General features: G+C 40.1%; 3 protein-coding genes across 8 annotated transcripts; 1 reads left to right on the top strand and 2 right to left on the bottom strand.

The window, feature by feature from the left end:
* The first annotated feature begins 1,332 nt into the window (after positions 1 to 1,332).
* man2c1 (mannosidase, alpha, class 2C, member 1) lies at positions 1,333 to 10,436 on the top strand. The gene is made up of 26 exons (XM_080861123.1): positions 1,333 to 1,531; positions 2,050 to 2,175; positions 2,263 to 2,386; positions 2,474 to 2,544; positions 2,642 to 2,819; positions 2,908 to 3,097; positions 5,384 to 5,490; positions 5,584 to 5,694; positions 5,775 to 5,867; positions 5,979 to 6,095; positions 6,178 to 6,273; positions 6,364 to 6,509; positions 6,859 to 6,982; positions 7,456 to 7,577; positions 7,663 to 7,748; positions 8,030 to 8,176; positions 8,266 to 8,345; positions 8,427 to 8,521; positions 8,599 to 8,703; positions 8,802 to 8,958; positions 9,046 to 9,189; positions 9,313 to 9,422; positions 9,514 to 9,593; positions 9,720 to 9,862; positions 9,973 to 10,076; positions 10,156 to 10,436. Exons 1-26 carry the CDS (start codon positions 1,431 to 1,433, stop codon positions 10,265 to 10,267), a joined length of 3,069 nt encoding a protein of 1,022 aa, XP_080717249.1. The 5' UTR covers positions 1,333 to 1,430; the 3' UTR covers positions 10,268 to 10,436.
* A 42-nt stretch (positions 10,437 to 10,478) lies between these two features.
* Positions 10,479 to 17,084, bottom strand: neil1 (nei-like DNA glycosylase 1). Of its 6 annotated transcripts, none has more exons than XM_080861133.1 (10): positions 16,634 to 17,084; positions 15,757 to 16,241; positions 15,550 to 15,669; positions 14,986 to 15,091; positions 11,666 to 11,762; positions 11,471 to 11,592; positions 11,361 to 11,388; positions 11,209 to 11,279; positions 10,689 to 10,884; positions 10,479 to 10,604 (listed from the first exon to the last, which is right to left on the bottom strand). In XM_080861133.1, exons 2-10 carry the CDS (start codon positions 16,209 to 16,211, stop codon positions 10,570 to 10,572), a joined length of 1,230 nt encoding a protein of 409 aa, XP_080717259.1. In that variant the 5' UTR covers positions 16,212 to 16,241; positions 16,634 to 17,084; the 3' UTR covers positions 10,479 to 10,569. The 6 variants fall into 6 exon arrangements, with proteins under 6 accessions (XP_080717259.1, XP_080717262.1, XP_080717260.1 ...); XM_080861136.1 differs by having other exon boundaries at positions 11,666 to 11,759; XM_080861134.1 differs by having other exon boundaries at positions 15,757 to 16,235.
* Positions 17,085 to 17,224: 140 nt separating this feature from the next.
* commd4 (COMM domain containing 4) lies at positions 17,225 to 24,063 on the bottom strand. The gene is made up of 8 exons (XM_080861182.1): positions 23,982 to 24,063; positions 23,654 to 23,725; positions 23,483 to 23,548; positions 23,346 to 23,385; positions 19,213 to 19,332; positions 17,961 to 18,041; positions 17,682 to 17,858; positions 17,225 to 17,588 (listed from the first exon to the last, which is right to left on the bottom strand). Exons 1-8 carry the CDS (start codon positions 23,982 to 23,984, stop codon positions 17,548 to 17,550), a joined length of 600 nt encoding a protein of 199 aa, XP_080717308.1. The 5' UTR covers positions 23,985 to 24,063; the 3' UTR covers positions 17,225 to 17,547.
* Between the last annotated feature and the right edge of the window lie 1,707 nt (positions 24,064 to 25,770).

Below are 25,770 nucleotides of genomic sequence, written 5' to 3'. Positions count from 1 at the left end.
GAAGTACTTTTTTCTCTCAAGCCACAATCTGGAGTCCTTTTGCTGTGTTGTGGCAGGCAGAAGATGGTAGGCCTTCATGCTGGATGTTTTAAACTGCATGCAAGAGGAACAGCTGTCCTCTTTAATTCCACTTTATTTATCTGACATGATGTGGTGTGTTTCCTAAGGAGAGCTTCACACAGAGTCTACCGGGCAAGAGCCAAGAGCTGAACTGGTGAAAATCTCAGGTCAAGTCAGATCATGGCACCCATTCCCTAGGGCTGTCCTGGCATGGTGGAAAGCCCAACCACAGTTCAAACAATAGGGGGATAGGATTTGACAGACATCTCTGATGATAGGATGGCCCTAGAGGGATGGGCTATACCACAATTCCAACAACCCTGTACTTACAGTTGCTTTATGCATTTCATAATAAAAGGGTGCTTAGCTTCATTCAAACACAGCTCCTTCATTGTGAAAAATGTTGAGGAAAAAAAGCCTTTTGTGTTTCCAGCCACTCGTGGGCTGACCCCTAACCCTCTGTCCGGCAGTCGGATCACAAGACTAACTCCCCAGCACTCCTGATAGCTTCTTAGTTGGCCTGTAGGCTGTACAGTTAACCACAGGACTGCTGGAAAGTTAACATGTTATCCTCATCAGGTTTCCCTTAGCCTTTCTTTATGCCATTCTTTTGTATAATTTGAGATGAGTTATTGCTTTGTGTATTTTACAGACGTAGTCAGTTCCATCTTCCTGCAGTAGTAATGACCATGTGGAGCTGTTAATCCCTGGTTAAAGCGTGTTTGTCTGGTGAAAGCTGTAATGTGTGGAGGTGATGGATGAACTGGAAATTATATCAGAATGTTTAGACTGATTAAAAAGCCTGTGTAAATGAGAAGTACAATCTTAAAGCAAAATAAGCATGAGGTGATTCGTTTTGTCACAATAAAATGCTCCCTCCGTGTGCCAGGTCTTTAACACATTAATATATTTTTTCTTGTAATTGTTACTCGTTTATTTATTTTGTCTGCTCATCAAATTTTATTCTTGTTATACTGTTTTGTTTTGTTTGGGATTTTAAAAATAAATGCACCATTACATGTGTCAAGATGTGGCAAATGGTATGTTTGTCATAGTGAGCTATACAGTTTTTTGTGTACAACAAATGCAGACAAAACTCATCATTAAAAATGTTCAAATACAATCTGTCTTACATTTTTGAGTCAATCTGCCTTTCGTGATTTCTTAAAGAATAAAACGTGTTCGTTACTGTCGGGGTTTTTCTTTTTGGACAATAGTGACATCTAGCGGATAATTCCTTCAAGTGCAATAATAAAACCTTATTACTTCCGGGGTCTCGTGTGAAGAATTGAGCTAATTTTTCACATCAAGTCTAGCTGTTCTCGGTGCTGCAGCTGCAAGTCTGCGAGCGTTTGGTTGCTTTTGTCGTTATGTATCACCTGCCTGTGCTGAAGAACAGGCGCACTCTCCTCGAGAGAGCAGAGAAATTCATCTCGGATATTTACTTCACTGACTGCAATCTGAGAGGACGGTAAGGTTTCTTTCATTCAGCTGCACTGACGTGGAGAATCCGAATTTAACGATGTAGTACAGCAGAGATAAAGTTGTTGCTTTCTGTTACCTTATACGTCAGCGTGAGTCTCCGTGACTGCAAAATACTGCGAGGGGAAAATGCAATTTATTTAGCCCATTGCATTTATACAGAGAGTTGTTTTCTTAATAACTGTGGAAAGCATGTATGCAATACATATTGCAGGCAACATTGCGTTAAGTGTCCCAGTAGTTATGATGCATTAGAGTACAACTTCCTTTAAGTGAAATGCACTTTTTTTCCACTTTTCTTTATTATAAAAATTCAAAATGTGACTTTACCACAAAAAAGGCTGCTGTAGTTTAACTGATATTTTCATCAGTCACACAGCCAGTATGAAAGGACTTTCTGATTTTAGAGTCTCAGTATGAAGGTATTTTAAAGCTTCAACGTGGAAATGGAGATTATGATTTATGATTATGGATTTCTATGAATTTTAAATGGTTTGGTCTTCCCAGGCTTTATGGAGACTCTTGCCCCCTGGAATCACTTGCCTGTTTCCTCACCCCTAAGCGGATCACGTTCGCAGAAGCTTCCAAACAGATCTTTGACCCATGTAAAGTTGGCGATACCTTTGGACCAACGTAAGTAAGATTAACAGATTTTTATCACTCTGGGATTTATTATTCCCTCTGATCTTGCCACTAATTCAAGTATGATGATTGTTGAAGGTGGTGGACTTGCTGGTTTAAAGTCACTCTGAAAATCCCAGAGTCCTGGAGAGGAAAAGCGGTTCATCTTCTGTGGGAAAGTGATGGAGAAGCAATGGTTTGGAGAGACGAGCAGCCAGTTCAGGTAACGCAGCGGCAAATTTATTTAAAGGCAAAAGTGCAGAAATATTCGGCTTAACCTCCACCTTATTCATGCTGTTTGTATTTGTAGGGCCTGACTAAAGAAGGTGAAAAGACGAGCTACATCCTCTCTGAGTGTCTGCAGGATGAGGAGCCGCACAGGTGAGTTGATCTGATCTTATTTTTGCTGAATCAGCAGCAACCACATCTTTTAGACAGCTTTAACCCCAAATTTACGCATATCTGTGTCTCTGTTTAGTCTCACCCTGTATGTGGAAATGGCCTGCAACGGGCTTTTTGGAGCTGGTCAGGGCTCTCAGATTGCACCTCCAGATCCAAACCGGAAGTTTTCTGTACAGAAAGCTGAGCTCGTTGTATTCAACGGGGATGTAAGAGAGCTGCTGACAGACTTTGAGATGCTTGTTGACATTGTAAAGGTACTATCAACCAAAAATAGTGCATGATGATACATTACTTAAAAAAACATTGTAAGCCAAACATGACATTCTGTACTCTTCTTCACAGGAGCTTGGAGAGGAAGAGCAGCGAGGCTACCAGGCGCTCTTCACCGTCAATGAGATGGTGAACCTCTGTGACCCCTCTGACCCCAGTTCTTTTGCTAAAGTACATAGTCTGGCAGGCACCTTCTTCAACCAGCGGAATGGAGAAAGCCAGCATACTGTCCATGCAATGGGTCACTGCCACATAGACTCGGGTAATGTTTTTATTTTAGGTTTGATTAAGTCCTAGTTGAGTCCACCTGGCCAGACAAAGTGTCGCTCTTTTCCCAAAGATGACCAGTTCCACTGCAGTCCAAAATGCAATGAAAATTGTAGGGTGAGCTCTGCCAAAGTAACAAACAAAACAATCCAGACTATGAGAAGAAAGAATTCAGGGGGGGTTGCAGCGATTCAGAAACTAGGGCTCTATTCCACAAAGCAGGTTTAACTAACAACTCGACGTAAGATGAGGGAAACTCAGGTTTTCTTTTCCAGAAAGAGAGGTCATTTCAATAATGAGTCAGTTACCAAGGTAACAGACTCAGAACCAGCTGACCCAGCTGGCTGACACTGATTCATTTCGTCATTCATGGTGCCAAACTGTAGTGGAGTGAATTAAACTGCAGAAGTTTACATTTTTACAAACACCTAAATGCTATTTCGTATACTTAACCATAGTGATTTTAAGGTCATTCAGTCTTCAGTATATGAGGTCGGAGAGCTAATTATGTAACAGATTTATAATCAGCTCAGAATAAAATCTGTGTGTCTATGAGTCTAACTCTGTGGACATTAATGGTGTCAGATAGTCAGTCTCCTTGTACCGCAGACATTTACTGTATGTTACTGTAGCAGTCGCAGTTTAACAATGATGTGCATAAAGCTTTAGAGGCACAACTCACTCAGTCATTTGTCGTGTTTGTAATCAGTTGCACTTACTGAAAATATGTATGACCGCTGGAATTTTAGAGATGATGTGAACATTTGATTGAAGATGAGCAATGCAGCCTGCAGAGAGTTTGATCGCACTCTGAGGATTTCATGTTGAAATTTGCTCACATATTGAGATTCAGACATTAAATGGTGTTAACATTTTGAAAAGTATGGTGTCTGAAATTTAAGCCTTCAGATGATTCCCAGGAAATGTTATGGCTTTATTTTTCCCCAACATGATCTGTGAGTTTTATTTAAAACGACTCATCCTCACAAAACTAATTAATATCTATAACAGCTGAGACATTTCTTATAACATGTTTGCCTTTACTGATAAAACTTTACATTTATTAAAGACTTGGAAAGAGTTCATCCACTCAGAGTTTATTCTTAAACTCAGAGCTTATTCTACTGCCTTCCTGGAATAGAGCCCAGGACTATTCACAGCAGATATTTTCAATATATACGACAGATCTCAAGTCGGCACTGCTCTCCTCACCTTAAGTAGTAATCACTATACTTTAACGTGGATGGAAAATGTCAATGCCACTTACAATATGCTGCTTAAAATGTGATGGCCGGTGTTGATGTGGATCTGCTGTAATAAAACTACAACTCTATTTCCAAAACAGTCAAAATACTGTTTAAATGTAGATAAAAACAGAATTCAATGGTTCGCAAATCTTGTAAACCTGTATTTTATTAATGAACTTTATAGTAGCAGCATGTCTCGAATAAATTAGGATTGGGGCCAGGAAAAGGCTGGAAAAGTAAGCGGTACTAAAAAGAAACAGCTGGAAGAGCAATTTTGAAATATTTAGGTAAATTGGCAACAGGTCAGTAACACGACTAAGTATAAGCAGAGTATCTTGGAGGCTCAACCATCTGCAAGAAATCTGCGTCTACAATTTGTGGAACGATTTCAGAATAATGTTCCTCAGCGTAAAATTGCAAAGAGCTTAAATATCTCGTCATGTACGGCGCATAATATTGTCAAAGGATTCAAAGCATCAGACAAAATCTGTGGACAAGACCAAAAGTCATAATGAGGTCATTAAACAATAATGAATGTGATGGTCTTCAGGCTCTCAGGCAGCATTGCATTTAAAAACAGACTCTAACATGGAAATCATAATACTGACTTTTCCACTGAAGCCACGGTCTTGTTAGGAGCAAGTAAATATGGAGGAGGAAAGTATTGTTTATCTGCTGATCTGGCTGCTTGTGAATAAGGAAACAGCTGAAAAAATCTATGTAATCAGTTTTTTGACCAGTCATCAGTTGTCCTCTGAAACTCAGCACACTGGGGAAACTCACAAAGACAGGGTGAACAGCACCACCTTCGGGTAGAGACACAGTCAGACCACATTTACAAATTATAATCCAGGTGGATAACAAGCATTTATGCAACATCAGTAACAGTACTGTGAAATGGATGAAAAAAAATGTAAGAAATAGATTTCCATAGGTAGTATAGATTTTGTATTATTTTTCAATATACAAAATGTGAAAATCTAATAGTCAGTTAAGTTCAAATACTAACAATAATTATGATTCTTTACCCATAGCCTGGCTGTGGCCCTATGAGGAGACCATTAGAAAATGTGGCCGAAGTTGGGTGACAGTGATTCGTTTAATGGAGAAGAACCCAGAGTTCGTCTTTACCTGCTCTCAGGTAATTTCACACTAACATAGCTTTACATGTCTCGTAACACTTCTGAATATCTGAGCAGTCCCCTCCAGTTTTGACTGTTTTGTTTTTGTGCAGGCCCAGCAGTTCCAGTGGGTAAAGAGCTGGTACCCTGGACTCTTCTCCTCAATTCAACACTATGTGAAGAAAGGACAGTTCATTCCAGTTGGAGGCACATGGGTGGAAATGGTAAACTTCATCTTAAAAGTAAAGGCAATACTATATATCATGTAAACTGCCTTGATATATTTGACATATTTGCCTGTTAGGATGGAAATCTGCCTTCGGGTGAGTCCATGGTCCGGCAGTTCCTGGAGGGCCAGCGTTTCTTTAACAAAGAGTTTGGGAGGTATTGCAAAGAGGTATGAACTCATAAGAGTTAACCTTTCTGGCAGCTTATCAGCTACATTTCTTGAGGCTTTTTGATTTTGTTTTGATTTGATTTAATGTGAATTTTTTTAAATGTCCCACAGTTCTGGCTTCCTGATACGTTTGGCTACTCTGCTCAGCTTCCGCAAATAATGCAGGGCTGTGGCATTTCCAACTTTTTGACCCAGAAGCTAAGCTGGAATTTGGTCAACACCTTTCCTGTAAGTGCACATCTCCCACAGTGCATGTCTGTAAAAACAGTTGAAGGTTTTAATTTTCAGTCTTTATTTCTCTTTCTCAAAGCACAACACGTTTTTCTGGGAAGGCCTGGATGGCTCGACAGTTTTAACTCACTTCCCACCTGGAAATTCCTACGAAATGAAAGGCAAGGTCGAAGATGTAAGTTAGATTAAAGTATCCAAAACACGGTGAATGCTGAGTCTGTTCTCATGAAAGATTTAATTCAGGGGGATCTTTCTCTGCCCACAGCTGGTAAAAACTCTGAAAAATAACAAAGACAAGGGCAGAGCCAATCACAGCGCAGCACTCTTTGGTTTTGGCGACGGTGGTGGCGGACCCACACAGCTCATGCTAGACAGACTGCGCCTTGTTCAGGACACAAATGGACTTCCTAAGTCAGTTCCTGTCTCTTACATTAACATGTAATTCATTGATAACAATGACCAAGGCCCAGAAATGATCCAGAAACACTTCTCTTGATCGATTTAGTCATAACTCTTCTTTTGTCATTTCCAGGAGTTTTTAAAGGGAAGGGTGTGTAAATCAGGCTGATTCAAGCTTGTTTAAGTAAAAAAAAAAGGAAATAAAAAGGATGAGTTATGTCTAGCTATGTCATTGTGTTATTTTTACAAAATAGTACAGTAGATTAAATTTCAATAGAGTCAATGAGTCATTCAGTATTTGCGTCATAATAACTAACAAAGGTTTAACCAGAGATGTCATAGCTCGTGCTCATCTCTCCAGAGTCCAGATGTCCACTCCTGATGAGCTTTTCACTCGGCTGCAGGCTGACTCAGCTCTGCTGTGCACGTGGACGGGGGAGCTCTTTCTGGAGCTACACAATGGAACATACACCACACAGGCACAGGTAGAATAATAGTTATAGTCGTCATTATATAGTCCACAACTTGTTCATCTGTGTGGAAAAGAAAACAGATGGAAAACAGGGAGTGACCACAGTAATACTATTTGTAATAAAAAAAATTTATATGTGTATATATATATTCTTACAGTAGGTTTACATAGGATAGCGGCTTTGACAATTAGGTAGACTGTGTGGGAAGCTGCTTAGATCACTATACAGTCATGATTGTTTAATATATTTATAAGGAATAGTTAATTATTATGATAGAGAAGCTAGATAAGATACACAAGAGTATATAAAGGGATTTAAGAACTATTACCTGTAGAACAGAACGTAATCCTGCTTAGTACAGTGATTCATGCAAAGTTTATACCTTACATCTATAAAATTATGCTTCAGTTCAAAAATATTTCATGTGTTTGATTGCTGTATGTCATTTTAATTGCCTGCCTTTTTTTTTTTTTTTTTTTGTTTAGATAAAAAGAGGAAACCGCCAGTGTGAGACGCTGCTTCATGATATTGAGATAGCCAGCAGCTTGGCGCTGTACCGCAACAACACGTTTCCATACCCTGCTGAGAAACTGCAAGAGCTTTGGAGGTTCAAACACAATCTTTATTGGACTAAACACTGTGAGTCTTTGTGTCTGCAGGTTGAAAATGTGTTGTTAATTTCCCATTTGCAGGCTGCTTCTACTAAACCAGTTTCACGACGTGATTCCTGGCAGCTGTATAGAGATGGTGGTGGAGGATGCTCTGAAATATTATGAAGGTGAGTTTTTACAGCTTTTAATTGCAGCTTAAATCAGCGCAGTGCTTATTTACAGTTTCCAGAAAGTTTTCAATGTTAACTATTTAATTAGCATAATATGCTGGGAAATTTCTAATTTGAGCCATTTGTATTTATTAGAGCTTTTGTAACTTTGTAATATATTGTAATATTTAATTTCGTTTAGGTAGTTACTGTTCTTACCGACCTGGAGCGCTGTGCCCCCATCATTTCCTCTGGGATTAATAAAGTATTCACATTCTGATTCACACATCCTGTCTCAGATATCCGCAGTGGTGGTGCTGCACTTCTGCGTGACGCATGTGAAGCCCTGGTGGCAAAAGGTAGCTCCATGGCCGTGTTCAATTCTCTGCCTTGGGAACGTCTTGAAGTTGTCCAGATTCAAGAGGGAGCTGAAAAAAGTGGTCTAGGTTTGTTGTGTATTTCCAGTATATCTATATTGTGCTCCTCACACAATAAACTTCATATCTGACGTTCACTGTTATGTGTGGCACTATAGCTCTGGTGAGAGCTTCCAGCATCGGTGTGTCTCCCGTGAAAGACACACCGCCAGTGACTCCGGTTTCTGTCACCGTTCAGGTGTGTGCTACATATAGAAAGATGATTGCATAAATTTCATCTATTTTGCCATTTGATTTAGTTAACTGTGTAAAATTGTAGGCTGATGGCACAGTCGTCATGGAGAATGGTCTTTTAAAGACAGCCATAAACAGAGATGGCACTTTGGCATCGCTGTGTTTGATCAGCGCAAACAGGTAAGACGTGTAAAAGGTGCATATTGTCTACTACTGTACTTGCAACAGTGAGTTTCTCACCACTGTGTTGATTTCAGGGAAAGCATTTCTGATGGTTGCCTTGGGAACCAGTTTGTCATGTTTGACGATGTCCCCCTGTACTGGGACGCATGGGATGTAATGGACTACCATCTCCAGACAAGGTTTCAGCCATTGCTGTCAAATGCATTTAAGTTCAAATATTTTAGTACTGTTCAGTATATCAGTATCATAAAACTAACAGAAAAAACAAACTTAATAGGAAACCAGTGGCAGAGGTGGTGCAGCCAGTTCATGTGGTGTCACCAGGCGGACTGCGGGGCAGTGTCAGCTTCACCCTGAGGATCAGTGATAAGAGCACAATCACACAGGAGATTATCATGGATGCCATGTGTCCTTACATCAAGTTCAGCACAGAAGTAGGCTGTAATGTTTCAGAAATGTGGCACTGAGGCATGTAAGATTTATTTTTCAGCAAAAAAACGTGCTGCGTCTTCCAATTTCAGGTTCAGTGGGCAGAATCTCACAAGTTTCTCAAGGTTGAATTTCCTGTGCGAGTTCGCAGCCCCAATGCTACCTACGAGATCCAGTTTGGCCACTTGCAGAGACCCACTCATCGCAACACTTCGTGGGACTGGGCAAAATTCGAGGTACGACACTGTAAAGCTGTGTTCACCTTAAAATTCACAAATTTTCACTGTTATGTCACACTTCACTGTTGTAACAAAAGTGTTACTCGTGGATGTCGTTGTGTCATCCGTTTCCTTTCTCAGGTTTGGGGCCACAAATGGGCCGACTTGTCAGAGCACAATTTTGGAGTCTCACTGCTGAACGACTGCAAATACGGCTACTCTGTGCACAAGAACACAATGACTCTTTCCCTGTGAGGTTCCCATTGTTCATTTACAACACTCCTACAAGCAGTACAATTCAGGCATACAACATTTTAACTCCTGCATCTCACTTTATCTCAGACTGAGAGCACCCAAGGCCCCAGATGCCACTGCTGATATGGGGATTCATCACTTCACATATGCAATCATGCCACACACAAGTAAGTTATACTGTTTTTTTTGTTTTTTTTCCTTTTGATGTGATCTTGGAAATAGGTAATAAGATAAGCTTAAACCCAGTACGTTTGGTTATTTGTGTCTAATGTAATATTGTGCTGTTTGTATAGGATCCTTCCAAGAAGCCTCTGTCATCCAGTGCGCCTACAACCTCAATTTCCCTCTGAGGTTAATCCAGTGCAGCCCCGACACTGTGCCCTGGAGTGCCTTTTCTGTGACCTCTCAAGCTGTCGTACTGGAGACAATAAAGCAGGTATCAAAGTGAACAATCAGATCTGTATCGTCTTGCGTGGGAACTTTAGACTGCCCTTCCTGAAAACAATGTTCTCATTTTATTCGCTTTTTAATCATTTACCACAACAGGCTGAGGACAGAGGTGGGGTGCTCGTAGTCCGCCTTTACGAGTCGCATGGGAGCAGCGTGACTGCAACTCTGAGAACCGCACTTCCAGTCAGGGAAGCTTGGGTGTAAGTGTTTCTATTTTAGTTTGGTAGTTTTTCTTTTTCCTGTGTTGTATGAGTAAAGCTTTGTCTTTTCCTCTTTTAGCTGTGACCTCCTGGAGAAGCAAGACCCCAACCAGCCAGTACCGGTTACATCAGAAGGAATCACTCTGGACTTCAATCCCTTTCAGATTGTCTCACTATTGCTGATCATGTGATAACATGTGGGATTTCACTAAGCCTTATGGAAGTGGAATACGGATCAACACTTAGACATTACATGAAAGCTAAAGATTACATTGAATTGGCTGCTGTTTTACTAACAGTTTACGAGGACACTTTATATGATTGGTACTGTTTATACGCCGTTTAAAAGTAATTTGATTTGATTATTTTGTATCAAATTAATAAACAATTTGTACAACAAGTTTTGAAGAAACTTTTTTTTATTAATAAAAAAGGATTTTTAATAGTATAAAACATAAGTGTCCAAAGTGGGGGTGCCTCTTCTTTTACCATCCTACCTGGTCGTTCTCATGGTTCGTCTCTGTGACCCTGCAACAAGGACAGCTATGAGATAAATCAGTTTTCATTTCTCCCCACTAGGTAAAATATTTTCATTTTTACTCATGGGCGCACCTGCAGTCACTCCCACACTACTGGTCTTTCTCCTACGTGCATTTGACCTTGTTTCACGCTGGGGTGTATTTACTTCATGCGTCTCGCCAGGTTTCCTTCTCTTTGATTCAGCTTCCTCTAGACCTGCATCCTTTTCTTTCTTTGGCGTTTTCATCCCACCTTCCTGTTTGATCCTTGCTTTCCTTTCTCTGGCCCCCTGGTGAGATGAAACTGATGTTGGATACAAACGACTGTGCAAATGTCTTGAGCCACCCCTTGTTTCTATTTTTTTTGGTATGACCACCTTTATTCTTCAACACAGCCTGAACTCTCTTAGGCAAGCTTTCTTGTTGTTTCTTTAAGAAGTCTACAGGAATAGTTCTTCAGACTTCCTGAGGAACATTCAAAGCTCTTCTTTGGATGTTTTCTTGTTGCTCTTGCTTTTAGCAAGCAAGTTAAAGAAAAAAAAGTGAGGGTTGGCTCAAGACTCTTGCACAGTAACATGGAGCTCACTGTTGGTCAAAAGACAGTTCATGCTCACCTTTTTCTTGTTTGTGTAATCATGGTCATCATCTTTCTTTGCCCACTTTTTTGCCTTGGGTGACTTTGAATCTTAAAAAATAAATAAAAATTAATTAATGGACATTCTCATGTACATTTCACCTGAGCTGCTAAACTTCTTGAGAACATTACCTTTTGGTGCCATGGGCCCTGGATCCCCCTAAAATTATAAAGGTAGACACATAATTGTGTGACAAATAAAATCATCTGGCTTTGTTATGTTGCATTTCCTTTAAACTCACTCTGAACCATATTGTTCTCCCATTATGGTCCCGGAGTGTTTTCATCCCGTCCACATAGTAGCACTGCAGCCATGCCTCAAAGTCGGAGAAGTCCCCACTGGCTGGATCATATCCTTTCCCACCTAAAAACCACGAGTTGTTAAACACTGCGTTCATCTCATGAGCAACTCATACTGTAAACACTTGACTACCCACCGAGGTTCACCACTTCCAGAGGGACTGTATGACAAAGACTGAGCAAGTCATCCGTCTGGTGTGTCATCAGTTTCTTTTTTGTTCTTACCGATGTCTTCTGAGAAGAATAAAACAAAGACACTGTGAGAAAGAGTCTGGGTTTTATGGCGTTATTTTTGTCCTTCTATTCTGAGTGCACGGAAACAATTTTGCAAGTGCAAAAATGTTGCATTTTGAGGAGAAAATTATTTTGAGGGAAGAAAATTCATTCCTGTGTGAAAGAAATGCATTTCATTGTTTTCTATTATTCATATACACACACACCCACACACAATAACAGCCCTTCTCACCCAGTTGTTGGCATTTGCTCTGGCTCAGATGCTCTGTGTGCTGACAGACATCTGCAGACCTGCTCTCAGTGTGTTGCTCCCGTTGTCAACATGTCTGCTTCCTCCACACTCAACTCTTTCTCTACACCATTATAAATGTACCACAGAACCAACCAATCACAGACTTGGATACAGAAATTCTGATTGGCTGTTTTGGTCTCCAATCAGCTCGCTAGCTACTGCATTCCAGAAACACTGTCCAGAGTGTAGCTAAAATCATTTTTGGTTAGTATGTTTAATTATTTTATTTTAGAATATAATATAAAGACCATTTTTGTTTTTAATCTAGGTTAAAACAAACCACTACACTGGGTTTAGCTACACTTTGGACAGTGTTTCTGGAATGCAGTAGCTAGCGAGCTGATTGGAGACCAAAACAGCCTATCAGAATTTTTTTTTTATTTTTATTTAACCTTTATTTAACCAGGAATGTCCCGTTGAGATCAAAGACCTCTTTTTCAAGGGAGTCCTGGCCAAGAGGCAGCACATTTCAAGACAAATACATACGAACAAACAAAGTTAAAATTACACAAAACAATTACACATTATTGAGGCAGCCTGTAGGCCTTTGAGTTTAGTTTTAAAAACATTTAAAGACAACAATTCAGTTAGTTTCCAGTCTTTCTGTAACATGTTCCACGAAAAAGGCGCAGAGTGGACAAAGGCTTTCTTACCCAGCTCTGTGCGGACAAGGGGAACAGACAACAGCAGCTGCATCCAAGTCTGTGATTGGTTTATTTTGTGGCACATATATAAAGTGTAGAGCACAGGTGTCGGAACTCCAGGCTTCGAGGGCCGGTGTCCTGCAGGTTCTAGTGATTCCTTGATCCAACACAGCTGATTTAAATGGCTAAATTACCTCCTTAACATGTCTTGAAGTTCTCCAGAGGCCTGGTAATGAACTAATCATTTGATTCAGGTGTGTGGACTAAGGGTGAAATCTAAAACCTGCAGGACACCGGCCCTTGAGGCCTGGAGTTCGACACCCCTGGTGTAGAGAAAGAGTTGAGCATACAGGGAGCAGAGATGTTGAGAGTGGGAGCGACACACTGAGAGCAGGTCTGCAGATGCCTGTCAGCACACAGACCAGAGATCTGAGCAACAGCAAATGCCAACAACTGGGCAACAGGGCTGTTATTGTGTGTGTGTATATGGATAATAGCAAACACTGAAATACACCGACATCTTCAACATCTCTCTGAGCAGTGCCGTTGTCCCCACGTGCTTCAAGGCCACCACCATCGTCCCCGTGCCCAGGAAGTCTTCTGTGTCCTGTCTCAATGACTACCGCCCTATCGCACTTACACCCACCATCATGAAGTGCTTCGAACGGCTCGTCATGAGACACATCAAGACCCTGCTGCCCCCCTCACTGGACCCAATGCAATTTGCATACCGCCATAACCGCTCAACGGACGACGCCATCTCCACTGCACTCCATCTTGCCCTGACACACTTGGACAAGAAGGACTCACACGTCCGAATGCTGTACATAGATTTCAGCTCAGCATTTAACACGATCATCCCCCAACAACTGATCGGAAAGCTGAGCCTGTTAGGCCTAACACCTCCCTCTGCAACTGGATCCTGGACTTTCTGACCGGAAGGCCTCAGTCAGTACGGATCGGGAACTGCACCTCCAGCACCACCACACTGAGCACTGGGGCCCCACAAGGCTGTGTGCTCAGTCCTCTGCTGTTCACACTGCTGACTCATGACTGTGTAGCAACACACAGTTCAAATCACATCATTAAATTCGCTGATGACACGACCGTGGTGGGTCTCATTAGCAAGAACGACGAGTCAGCGTACAGAGAGGAAGTGCAGAGACTAACGGACTGGTGTAAGGACAACAACCTGTCTCTGAATGTTGACAAGACAAAAGAGATGGTTGTTGACTTTAGGAGGACACGAGGCGACCACTCACCGCTGAGCATCAACGGCTCCTCTGTGGAGATCGTTGACAGCACCAAATTCCTGGGCGTACACCTGGAGAAGGACCTCGGCTGGTCCCTCAACACCAGCTCCCTGCACAAGAAAGCCCAACAGCGTCTCTTCTTTCTGAGAAGACTGAGAAAGGCCCGGCTTCCACCACCGATCCTGACCACCTTCTATAGAGGAACTATTGAGAGCATCCTGAGCGGCTGCATCACTGTCTGGTTTGGGAGCTGTGCCATATCAGACCGCAAGACCCTACAGCGGATAGTGGGAACAGCAGAGAAGATCATCGGGGTCTCTCTACCCTCTATTGAGGACATCTACACCACACGCTGCATTCGCAAAGCCACCAGCATTGTGGCTGATCGGACACACCCCTCTCACACACTCTTTACACTCCTGCCATCTGGAAAAAGGTACCGAAGCATTCGGGCACGCACATCCAGACTGTGCAACAGCTTTTTTCCACAAGCCATCCGTCTCCTCAGCAAAAAGGGACTGACTGATAAACACGCACACACACACATACACTAACATTATCACTCAGCTTAACTCAAATACCTCAAAACATTGAGACTGGACTGACTAACCAACACAAGCGCAAACACACTGACCTACACCACCAAACCATCGCACACACCAACCTGTAAATGCTCTTTTGCACAATATTATTACTAGATATATTATATATTATTTTATTTTATTTTTTTTGCACTAACTTGTCTTGTAGCACCTTGGTTCCTGGAGGAACGTTGTTTCGCCTCACTGTGTATTTTTAAACTGTATATGGTTGAAGTGACAATAAAGTTGAACTTGAACTTGAACATTTCTTTCACGCAGCAATGAATTTTCTTCGCTCAAATTAAACTTTTCTTTGCTCAAAATAATTTTCTCCTCAAAATGCAACATTTGTACTTGCAACATTTTTTTTTATGTGAGCTCAGAATAGAGTCACAAAAATAACGCCATAGGGTTTGGGAAAGTTATGTAAAAAAAAAAAATCACTTTTTTCACCTTCGTGTCTGACTCATTTTTCACAGGATTCTCATTTTGACATGAATCGTCCGGCCCAAGACCTTCCAGCACAGTTTTGGCAGCCACAAAGGGAGGGATGTTAGACCTAGAAAAAAAAAAGGGAAAGAACAGTACTGAAGGTCTTTTCTTTTAGGAAACAAAAACACTCTTGTTAGCTCTCTGATTCAACAAAACCTTGTGTAGTTAAGCCATTGATATCACTGTTACTGTTTCTACCTTCAGTCATCACTAATGAAACAATCCATTTGCCATAGTTAAGGTCTTCAATTATCTGTATAATGGGTATTAGTAAAATTAAAATGTTTCAAAAATCCTGTATGATTTTTTTATGAATGTTTACACATCAGTCAGAATAAAAATGGTAGAGCAGAGTAAATCTTTCGAGGGGTAGAGATATGCACCTTACTTCAGATTTGGTGATAACAATTTACCGGTCGAGTGCAAAGATCTTGCTGTACATCCTCATAAGATGCTACTGTCTAATTAGGTCAGTATGAGTGCGGCCCTCATGCTAATCTATGTAATGTTGTCTTTGCGCATCACCTGAAAAGGATCTCAGCCCTCAGGTAGTTTCCAATACCGTTGAAGTACTTCTGATTGAGCAGGACTTCACAGATGGGTCTGTCAAAGGCTCGGTCAGACACGTGTGTCACAACATTCTCCCTGAAAATGTTTTTTTACTGATCAGTGTGGCCGTGCTACTGTATTGCGTTGAGGCAGAAGACGCAAGTGACACTCAGCATCACTAACCTGAATTTTTTGTACTCAAACATAACGCAGGGACCTCTGCCAGGCTGCCAGGTCCCGTTGGGCTCCCAGCTCCCAAACCTGCGAGGATCCACAAAGCTAAGTACTCTGCAGGGCTTCTCTTTGGAATAAAAACGCAAGTGGGCATGTTTGGGCAGCTCATCCTCGCTGGTGAAGCGGAAATAGCCTGACATCCCAAAGCGAAAGACTATGTCCATGGGATGTTCCACTTGTCCCGCTTTCACTCGCTGTTTTGGTTCACCTGTCTTTATGGGCGTCAGCGTGAGCTTCACTTCCTTCCCTCTGGAAGCAGCTGTGATGCGATAGGCCTCAGAGGTGAAGGGCACATCAGGGTTCTTGCTGACCTCTGACTTTATGACGGGACCCCTGAACAGCACTCCTTCACACATTCTGTTCACATACAGGCTGGCCAGGTGGAGCTCTGGTCCCTCGGGCATTTTGGCTGAACAAATAAGGTTGGGCTGAAACTTCCAGAAATAAAACTTGTCATCAAATATTAGGTCAAAGCTTATGTCAAAAAATGTCACTTCCAGGCTTATAACATTACTTCCAAATGACGCATGTTTCAGAACCCTGTGTCCTCTATAGAGTGCAGGAGTATGGGTAAAACCTTCTCACTTGCAATCATGACTGTAAATGTTTACATACAGCTTTGGGGTTCAAAAAAATAACACAATGCACATCTAAAAAAAAAACTCAAAGCTTTAACATTAAACTTCAAACCTGAGGTTCTCCTGAATATGCTCTTAATCCAATTACAGCAAAATACTGCTCTGTGTATTTGCATAAACCAAAACATGTTGTAAAAAAAAAAAATGGCAATGCTGCATCTTTATCAAATTAGAAGTACATAACTCACCGAAACCAGGAAACGGAGCTCGGCGTTAAGTGCACTCAGCTTGTAGCGTTTACTGTCTGCACGGCAGCAGCTGCTGATATAAATTTACAGAGGATATGTCTTTGTGCTGAAATACCGTGCAGCTAAACATTTGACCAATGCTTTTATCGCATGCGTAACCAACAGTGTTACAAAACAAGTTGTACAATCACCACGCGCCAGTCATTAAAATGTCGCGAGACCTGCACAACTGTGACAAAACCCACAATTTCTCATTTATTTTTGGTCTAATGTGTACGTGTGTTTGTTTGGTTTTCATTCTTAGCTGTTATTATTCACTTAAAACGGCTAAAATAAAATACTAGACTTGGGTTTCCTAGCAAATAAACCGATGCATGATGGGAATTGTAGGCGCTGCGGAAACCAGGAAGTGATTTCCAACTTTTTTAAAATGTCTAATATCTTTGATCACATTGTTAAATTGGCTGTAATCAACATGATTTACGGAGGCGTTATGTATTAAATAAATCATATGTGTCACAAGTATCTTGTGTTATTGTACCTACATTATAATCAATCCAGTTTTTTTTGGCCATCACTTTTTGACAGATACGTTTTACATTGTTTTTATTTATAAGCATACAGAGGTAAAACACAAATAATTAACATAATTAAATGTGTTGAGTGATACAAGCAACATCTTTTTTAAACAATGATCATTATTTTTTTACTTCAGTAACAAATATCACACAATCTGGACACATTTCTACTAATTTTTACTAAAATGGTAGAAAAATACAACTAAATATCAGTTGAGAGACACAAGGAATTACATTTTTTTAGGAAGAATACATAACACTGTACAACTTGTAAGTATGGCACTTTAGGCAGTTAATCATCATTATCGTCGATTTTCAGAAAGTCACGTCTGTTGTTCATTGTAGTGAGTTCATTAGAACCTGGGCTTGTTTGAGCTCTGAAAAAGTACAGAGACAAAAAAATAACATCACAGGTCTGGCAAATTAAAAGACAACAAAAAGGGAAGTATTTTAAAAGATACTGAACTTACCAGCAAGCAGCACTCTGAACTTGTCAGCAGAAACAGACACCACAGTTGTCTCTGGGGCACCTGATTCTGCTCCTTGCCTCTGCAGTTTAAGTTGAATTGTTGGTTGATTCACCTCCCTCAGTTCACTGGAGCTCAAAGTGTAGTCCACTCGCCAAGAAACAGAGTCCAGTCGACCCACTGATCACAAAGCAGAATGCCAGTGCTCAGTCATCAACTTCCCAGCAGCAGCCATCATTAATTTTCTCTTCTTTCTTGAATAGGAAGGGCAGAAATACTTACATCTCAGGCTTGTCTCTCTTAATTTCTCCCGCAGTGCAACATGCTTGTCTTCGTAGGACTTGCACAGCCCTGTAGTGTGCTCTAAAGAAATATTGAGTAGAAAAAAATAATTTGAGTGTTTCAGCTGACGATTAGCTGAAGAACTAATTATGCATTACCAGACGACTAAAAAGAAAATCTAACAGTTACAAAGTCCTTAGAAGTATTTCATATTTATCAAATAAAATAAACCTTTTACTATTTCTGAAACATAACATACAATCTCAAAATCTCAGGCAGAAAGCCATCTGTCATTTTTATTTATAATGAAACACACAAAAATCATGGTGAAACTTTGGGCTTCTTATTTTCCAAAGGGTGGACTGATGTGGCACAGATGGCCTTCCTGACACAAAGCTGTGATTTATGCAGGGAGGGACCACTGGAAGCGTGCTAGCTTGTGTCTCCACTCAACCTCAAAAGGGGGATTGTCCATGTGTAAGGCAAATGTGTTAACACCACTTTTATAGAGTTGTTGATACAGCAATGCACCACCCAGTCTGTAAATCAGCATCGCCTTTGTTGTTCATGATGTACTGCTTTTTTCTTTTATTGTCAATCCACATTCATAGAATGTAGTTAAAAAGGAAAGAACCAACACAACAGGCCATGAATAGGAAACAATAGAACAGACTAACTTTACTGTCCATGTTAGTGGAAAACTGTCTTTGGTTCACTAAGTCAAAAATCAATTCACAATATGAAAAACAATGATAACAATCAGCATGCATTCATACACATGCACACGTTAAAAAAATAATAATTACAGAAATACATTACAGCTTCTCATTTTTCAGTATACCAGTTTCACTTGGCAAAAATGATCCCTTACACACCCATTTAATAACTATAATATCCTCTGACATCATCCTGAGGACATTTGTTAAAAAACACAATAAATGATTTTGAACTAATGCAATACAGGAGTTTCTAAAATCCTTCCTCTATTATACTTCTGTGCTCATACTCTAGAAATAAAATATTAAAATCCTGTAACATAAACTCTACATTTAGCTGCTCTTGTTCCACATTATCCCCATGTGAGACATTTCCCCAGGATATTAGATTAAACTAGTCACTTGTGTTTTTGTTAGAAAGTTTGGCTGTCCTTGCTCTTGGCAAAGATTCAGGCATGAGAACAGATCGGTGCATATCAAGTTGTAGACTGCATTTATTTTTACACCAACCTTTGGACACAAACACACAGGCTTACCTTTAGGCAGGCCAAGCTGTTGTAGCTCACTGGATAGAGATTCACTGTCAACATCATGCTTCGCTGCACTGGAGAAAATAAAGCTGAGCACTGCCACACTAGCTTTGATGTCTCCGCTCTCTGCAAAATGGTTTATTGACACAAAACAGCTTATCTGACAGAAATTGTAAAAAAAAACCCAAAAAAACAAAGTTTAAGTTGAACAGTGTTAAAGACTTATGTGTAAGGCAAATTAGATAGACCAGGAATGCCGCACAACTTAGTGCATTTACAATGTGTAATCACCAATTTCTGTTCTTCCATAAAAAAAGAATTTTAATGCTTTAAAGCCAATTCTTGTGCACTTATGAACCCCTTTGAGTGCTCTTGCTATGTTTTAATGACTTTCATGAAGTTCTGTTCTAATAACTCACCTGTCCAGCCACTCATTCATGATAAACTACAAAGTGACCCATTTGTTATCATCAAGATCATCACTTGTCATGCGATCTGGGTCTCTGGCTACTACCATGTGTCTAATCAGCGGTGTCAACAGAAAAAACATGCAGGCTCCAAGCTCAAAGGTCACACGTCAAGTCAGGAGCACAAACGACAGAATGAATGAGAATGAGGCCTGGCCACTGAATTCAACCCCCAAATGTTTAAACTGTTAAGTCACTATTCTACTGTAATGTTCTCAGGGCCCAGAAGAAGAAAACTCACCACAAATGATGTGAACTCAGGGTTGTGCTATCATGCCTTTTAGCAACTACTAACAACACTATGAAAGCTCAGAACTTTATTTCCACACCAACAAGACCAGCTTCAGGCCAGCAACCAGATTTGTTTGTTTTTTGTAGCTTTGTACTCTTCTCTAATATGAAATTAAGGTTTAAGAAGATATTCAATATTTTAATATGGTGGACTTTGCTGCTTTTTTAGACAGTGTTAGAAGCTGCACAGCACTACTTCCAGAGAAATTAACCTGAAGCTGAACCTGACAATGTTCAAATTTAAATGAGGTAGGATTACTGCTTTTTAACAGGCATAGTCACAAAACCTTTTTATCAAGGACCAAGCAGCCAAAGACTTAGAGGCACATGTGTAATTTACAAAATCTGGGTTACAATATCTCCCCCAAAAAGATTCAAAATAATATCAAAAATACACATGCATGGAAATAAGCTTGTACGGGCAGGGTGTGGTTTGCAACAGTTGCAGGGTAGGGGTGATGCAGCAATATCAGGGGGCAGTGCCACAGGAGGCTGGCAGTGATCACCTAATTAGGTCTCTCCTGTATTTTATGCGTTAGCATCTTGGGAGGGTGTGCGGAGAGAGGAGTCTGAGTTAGTGGCAGAGTAGCTAGACCTGTCCAGGGAAGCTCAAACAATAGCCATAGGTCAAGATTGCTTTCCACAAACAATGGTTTATTGCACAAATACTGTGTCTGCTGTGTCGTTTTGGAGTTGCTTTAACACTATTTTAAGAAATAAGTGGGCTCATAAAAAAGTCAACTTAATGAAACGCTAGTTATAAATAGTGTTTATCCAAAAAATTAGACAAGCAATTGGTACATCAACAGCAGATCCAGGATATGTACTGTGTCCACCAAAAAACTGTTTAAACACCATGAAACAGTTTCAACCTATTAACAGCAAAGACCTGGAGGACATCTTAGGTAAACTGAACTCCTCCTCCTGCTGTTTAGATGTCCTGCCAACAAGTTTTTTCAAAAAGGTCTCAAAGACTTTAGAGTCAGACCTGTTACAGATCGTCAACTTTTCTTTATTATCAGGTGTGTTTCCAGAATCACTAAAAACTGCTGTAATCAAACCTATACTGAAAAAGGACAATCTTGACAAGACACAAATGAACAACTACAGGCCGATCTCAAATCTCCCATTTTTAAGTAAGATCATTGAAAAAGCAGTTTCTCAACAGCTCAGTTACTTCTTAAAACAGAATAATTGCTACGATGCCTTCCAGTCAGGTTTTAGACAGAACCACAGCACTGAAACCGCTCTGACCAAAGTGTTTAATGACATATGTCTGAATACAGACAGTGGAAAAATGTCAGTCCTAGTTTTACTGGATCTCAGTGCAGCATTTGATACAGTTGACCACAACATATTACTCAAACGACTGGAGAACTGGACAGGTCTTTCAGGAACTGTACTAAACTGGTTCAAAACATACGTAGAAAACAGGAAATACTTTGTATCAATAGGTAACTTCACATCTGAGCAGACAAGTATCACATGTGGAGTTCCCCAAGGTTCCATCTTGGGACCCCTTCTGTTTAACATCTACATGCTCCCACTGGCACAGATTATAAAGAACAACAAAATAAACTATCACAGCTATGCAGATGACACACAAATATATATCACAATGTCACCAGGAGACCGAGGCCCTGTACAGGCTCTTGGTAAATGCATTGAGGAAATCAATGACTGGTTGTGCCACAATTTTCTCCAGCTAAACAAAAACAAAACTGAGGTAATAGTCTTTGGCGCCAAAGAAAAACGATTACAGGTCACCAGAGAACTTCAATCTATACATCTAAAAACCACAAACCAGGCGAGAAATTTGGGTGTAGTGATGGATGCAGACCTAAACTTAGAAAAACACATTAAGACAATAACAAAGTCAGCTTACTATCACCTCAAGAATATTTCAAGGATAAAAGATCTGATGTCTCAACAGGACCTGGAAAAACTAGTCCATGCATTCATCTTTAGTAGGCTTGATTACTGTAACAGCATCTTTACAGGTCTACCTAAAAAATCAGTCAGACAACTACAGCTCATTCAGAACTCTGCTGCTCGAGTCCTCACTAAGACCAAAAAAGTGGACCACATCAGTCCAGCTCTGAGGTCCTTACACTGGCTGCCTGTCCGTCAGAGGATAGACTTTAAAGTTCTGATGCTGGCCTATAAAGCTCTGAATGGTTTAGGACCAAAATACATCAATGACCTCCTGACCCAGTATGAACCATCCAGATCCCTCAGGTCATCTGGATCCGGTCTTTTATCAGTTCCCAGAGTCAGAACCAGACACGGAGAAGCTGCATTCAGCTTTTATGCTCCTTATATCTGGAACAAACTCCCAGAAAGCCTCAGATCAGCTGAAACACTCAGTTTATTTAAATCCAGGTTGAAGACTCACCTGTTCTCAGCTGCATTTGAATAAAGCACCAAATCCACACTTTAAGCTTAAATTTCAAAACTTACATTTAACTACTGATTTTATCTACTGTTCTGATTTTATCTGTTTTGATTTTATATACTGTTGTTTGTTTGTTTGTTTGTTTGTTTGTTTGTTTGTTTGTTAATTAGTTAGTTAGTTTATTTGCTTGTTTTAATCAATTTTAAATCATGCTTTTTATTTGTTCTTGTTTCTAATGTCTCTGTAAAGCACTTTGAATCACCTTGTTGTTGAATTGTGCTATACAAATAAACTTGCCTTGCCTTGCCTTGCCTTTAACAAAATAATAGAACTCAACAAGCTAACTGATTCAAATGAGAGATTAACTTACATAGTAACTGCAGAGGCCATTTGGTTGGCCTCTGCAATCAAACCAGCTCCACCCCCAGCCATCATTCCCCCCTAACTACCACAACAGTTAAATGTTGCGTCATTAACAAAAATAAATAAATAAATAATTTCCATCTCAAATCATCAAATACATGTAACATTTTCTGATCGATCATGCCAGATTTGCCTAAAAATGTTGTGATCCATAGTTTGGAGATTTTATATACATATCTTTTTTTATATATTTTCATACTTTAAGTACATATTTTCACATTTTAAGTACATTATCTTACATAGTAATTACACATCTTTACAGTTAATACATAAATATAAATAATAATAATAATAATAATAATAATAATAATAACAACAATAATGAATAAAGTGAACAAATACTTGTATTCCCACAGGGAGGGTTACTGGTCAGTTAGGATAGGCAGATGTTATGATTGATCAAATGCACGAAGATCAAATATTATAAAAATATAAAGTTGGAACTTCTAGAATCTTAAATCTAAATAGAAAGAGCCAGTCATATGTCTGCAGACAGAAATGTTAAGCGCCTTGAAATGTAATTGTTGCATCTCTCTCAGAGAAACAACACAAGAGACACTTACCAAACTTTGCATCTGCAGTAAGCTTTCCGACTTTTTCATACTGTAAATGAAGCAAGAGAGAAGACACCACAGATGTGTGTGTGTTTCAAAACTACAGTCTACATATGACGAGCCTGTAGAAATGTCCAACAACTTACATCAATGCCCTCTCCAAGCAAATCCTTCAGCACTTGAGCACAAAGTAGCTTCATCTTGACACTTGACTGTTACATTAATGGAATAGAAAATATATTCGTTATAAAAAAAATAATAAAATCAATAAACTGGTGCCAGTAACAACTTTATCTCTTATGGTTTCTTTTACTCACAATTTTTGCTAACGTGCTGATTTCGGCAAGTACCCAATCTGGGCAGTCTAAGTCTCCACAGAAACGGAACCGCTAGGACAAAGAGGGTCACTCATAAGTTCATACACTGTGCAAAAACTACAGTATTTACAGTCACAGAAGGCTCAAAAAATGGGCTACTGGCTTAGCCTGCTTGCTAACTAGCAGCAGCACTAAACCTCGACGCCTTTGAGGTAAATTATCCGTCATTGCGTTAATACGTAAAGCGACTATATAATCGGACAATTTCACAGAATTATCAATGAATTAGACAGCATTAAATAATGAGATAAAGAGCGAACGAGCTTACCATGGTTGTTGAAGAAGGAAGACAACCGGAAGACGAGTTTTTTTTCTTTGCATCTAATTGGACGACGTCTTAGGTCACGTGACGGTCTGGCTGCAGCACCCTTGTTCCTCCTTTTTTTGCAGGTTGTTCTCACTCTCCCATTCTCTCTCTTTCTGAGTTAGACAGTTTAGTGTGGGTTAGATGTAAGGTCCGTATTTATTTTTTCATTTAATCAGAGGTTTAGTACTATATCATAAAGTACACGCAGGTGACGCTTATGCACGTGCATGCGCATGGTAGAGCACGTAAGCGTGCACAGTTAACATAAATTAGTCAGCTATAACTGATCACATATTCAGATATTACCAGGGGCGTATTTAGAGGGGTGGAATGGGGTGGCACGTGGCACCCTAATTTTGCATATGATGGTGCCATTTATTAAGATAAAATAGCATTAACAGTTTGAAGATGGAATGAAGGTGAGTGTCATTATCACTCTGTGTGCCACACCTCCAAATCACATGACCAGCATGCGATTAAGCTGACATAGCAACAAGCTGCAGCCCCGTTGATTCTGTATTTCAGCTTGTGTTGAGTGGACTTCAAGGTTTGAAAATTTTAATGACAGGCCAGTAAATTCGGAATCATGATATCTATCTATCTCTATACATATATCTATACATATATCTACACACGTATACATACATATAGGTACACATACATATACGTATATGTACGTATAGGTACGTAAACAGACAGACAGACAGATATGCTGTTTGTATTTATTATGGAGGTTGTACATTACAGAAAATCAAAATGTATAGTGTAACTGAAAAGTTTAATTATGTGGGCTACAGAAAATAATTAACTTACAGACTATATTTATATGAAACATGTTTATACTTACTGCATTTGAATCAATTTAACCATATGTAACACCTGCACATGTGTTTAAAAAGGCTTTGATTTTGCCACCCTATTTGATTTCTATGCCACCCTCATAAAGTTATGACGCACACCTTCATGTTCATCTCTACCTGTCTGAACATCTTCATCAGCAGAGTTCTTCTCCCTCTCTGTCTTTCTTTTTAGTTCCAAGTTCATTAACCTCACAGCCTCATGGAAAAAGCTGCACCTCAGCCTTGTTGTAGAGGTGTGAGGCTACGCAGCCTTCTTTTGGGGGGGGGGCAGATTAAACCACTCTTTGCAGCACTTTCTTATTGGCTTACGCAGTTTCTAACCATAGAGGAGTTTAGGATGCTTTCAACCACACAATCCGACAAAGAAAGTAGAGCTGCACCGATGACATCCTGCTTCAGCCTCACCAGCATTGGTGAGCTTAATAATATTGTCTGTATTTGTGAGTAATTGTTGGACATATGTGTACACAGGTAGTTGACTGTGGTCACCAACTCCACAGCTTCTGCTCTAAGGAGGGAATGAGGCATGTGAGCCCGTCCTAAAATTTACCACCATCTCTTTCATCTTCACCCCACTGATCAAGAACAAGTTCTTCCATCTCTCTCCTTTAGATAGACTCTGTACAGTACTTTGTTTTTGTTACTATTGTCCATGATATAATGATATAAAAAAATTATTTCTGTGAAAACTATGTGTGTTTTGGTTCCGTGTCCTGTTCTGTTTGTATATGTGGTTTTTTGCTGCTGTTGCAGCCAAATTTCCCCTTGTGGGACAATTAAAGGACTATTCTATTCTATTCTATTCTAGACTTGTTGGAGATAAGATAAGCAACAGCTGTGTCATCTGCAAACTTCCTGAAATTAGAAATATCCTGTCTCAGAGTGATGCT

Source organism: Rhamphochromis sp. 'chilingali' (assembly GCF_963969265.1).
Source record: "Rhamphochromis sp. 'chilingali' genome assembly, chromosome: 2".
Classification (NCBI taxonomy): Eukaryota; Metazoa; Chordata; class Actinopteri; order Cichliformes; family Cichlidae; genus Rhamphochromis; species Rhamphochromis sp. 'chilingali'.
Note: the sequence above shows the minus strand (reverse complement) of the source record. Positions and strands in the feature narration are given on the sequence as shown.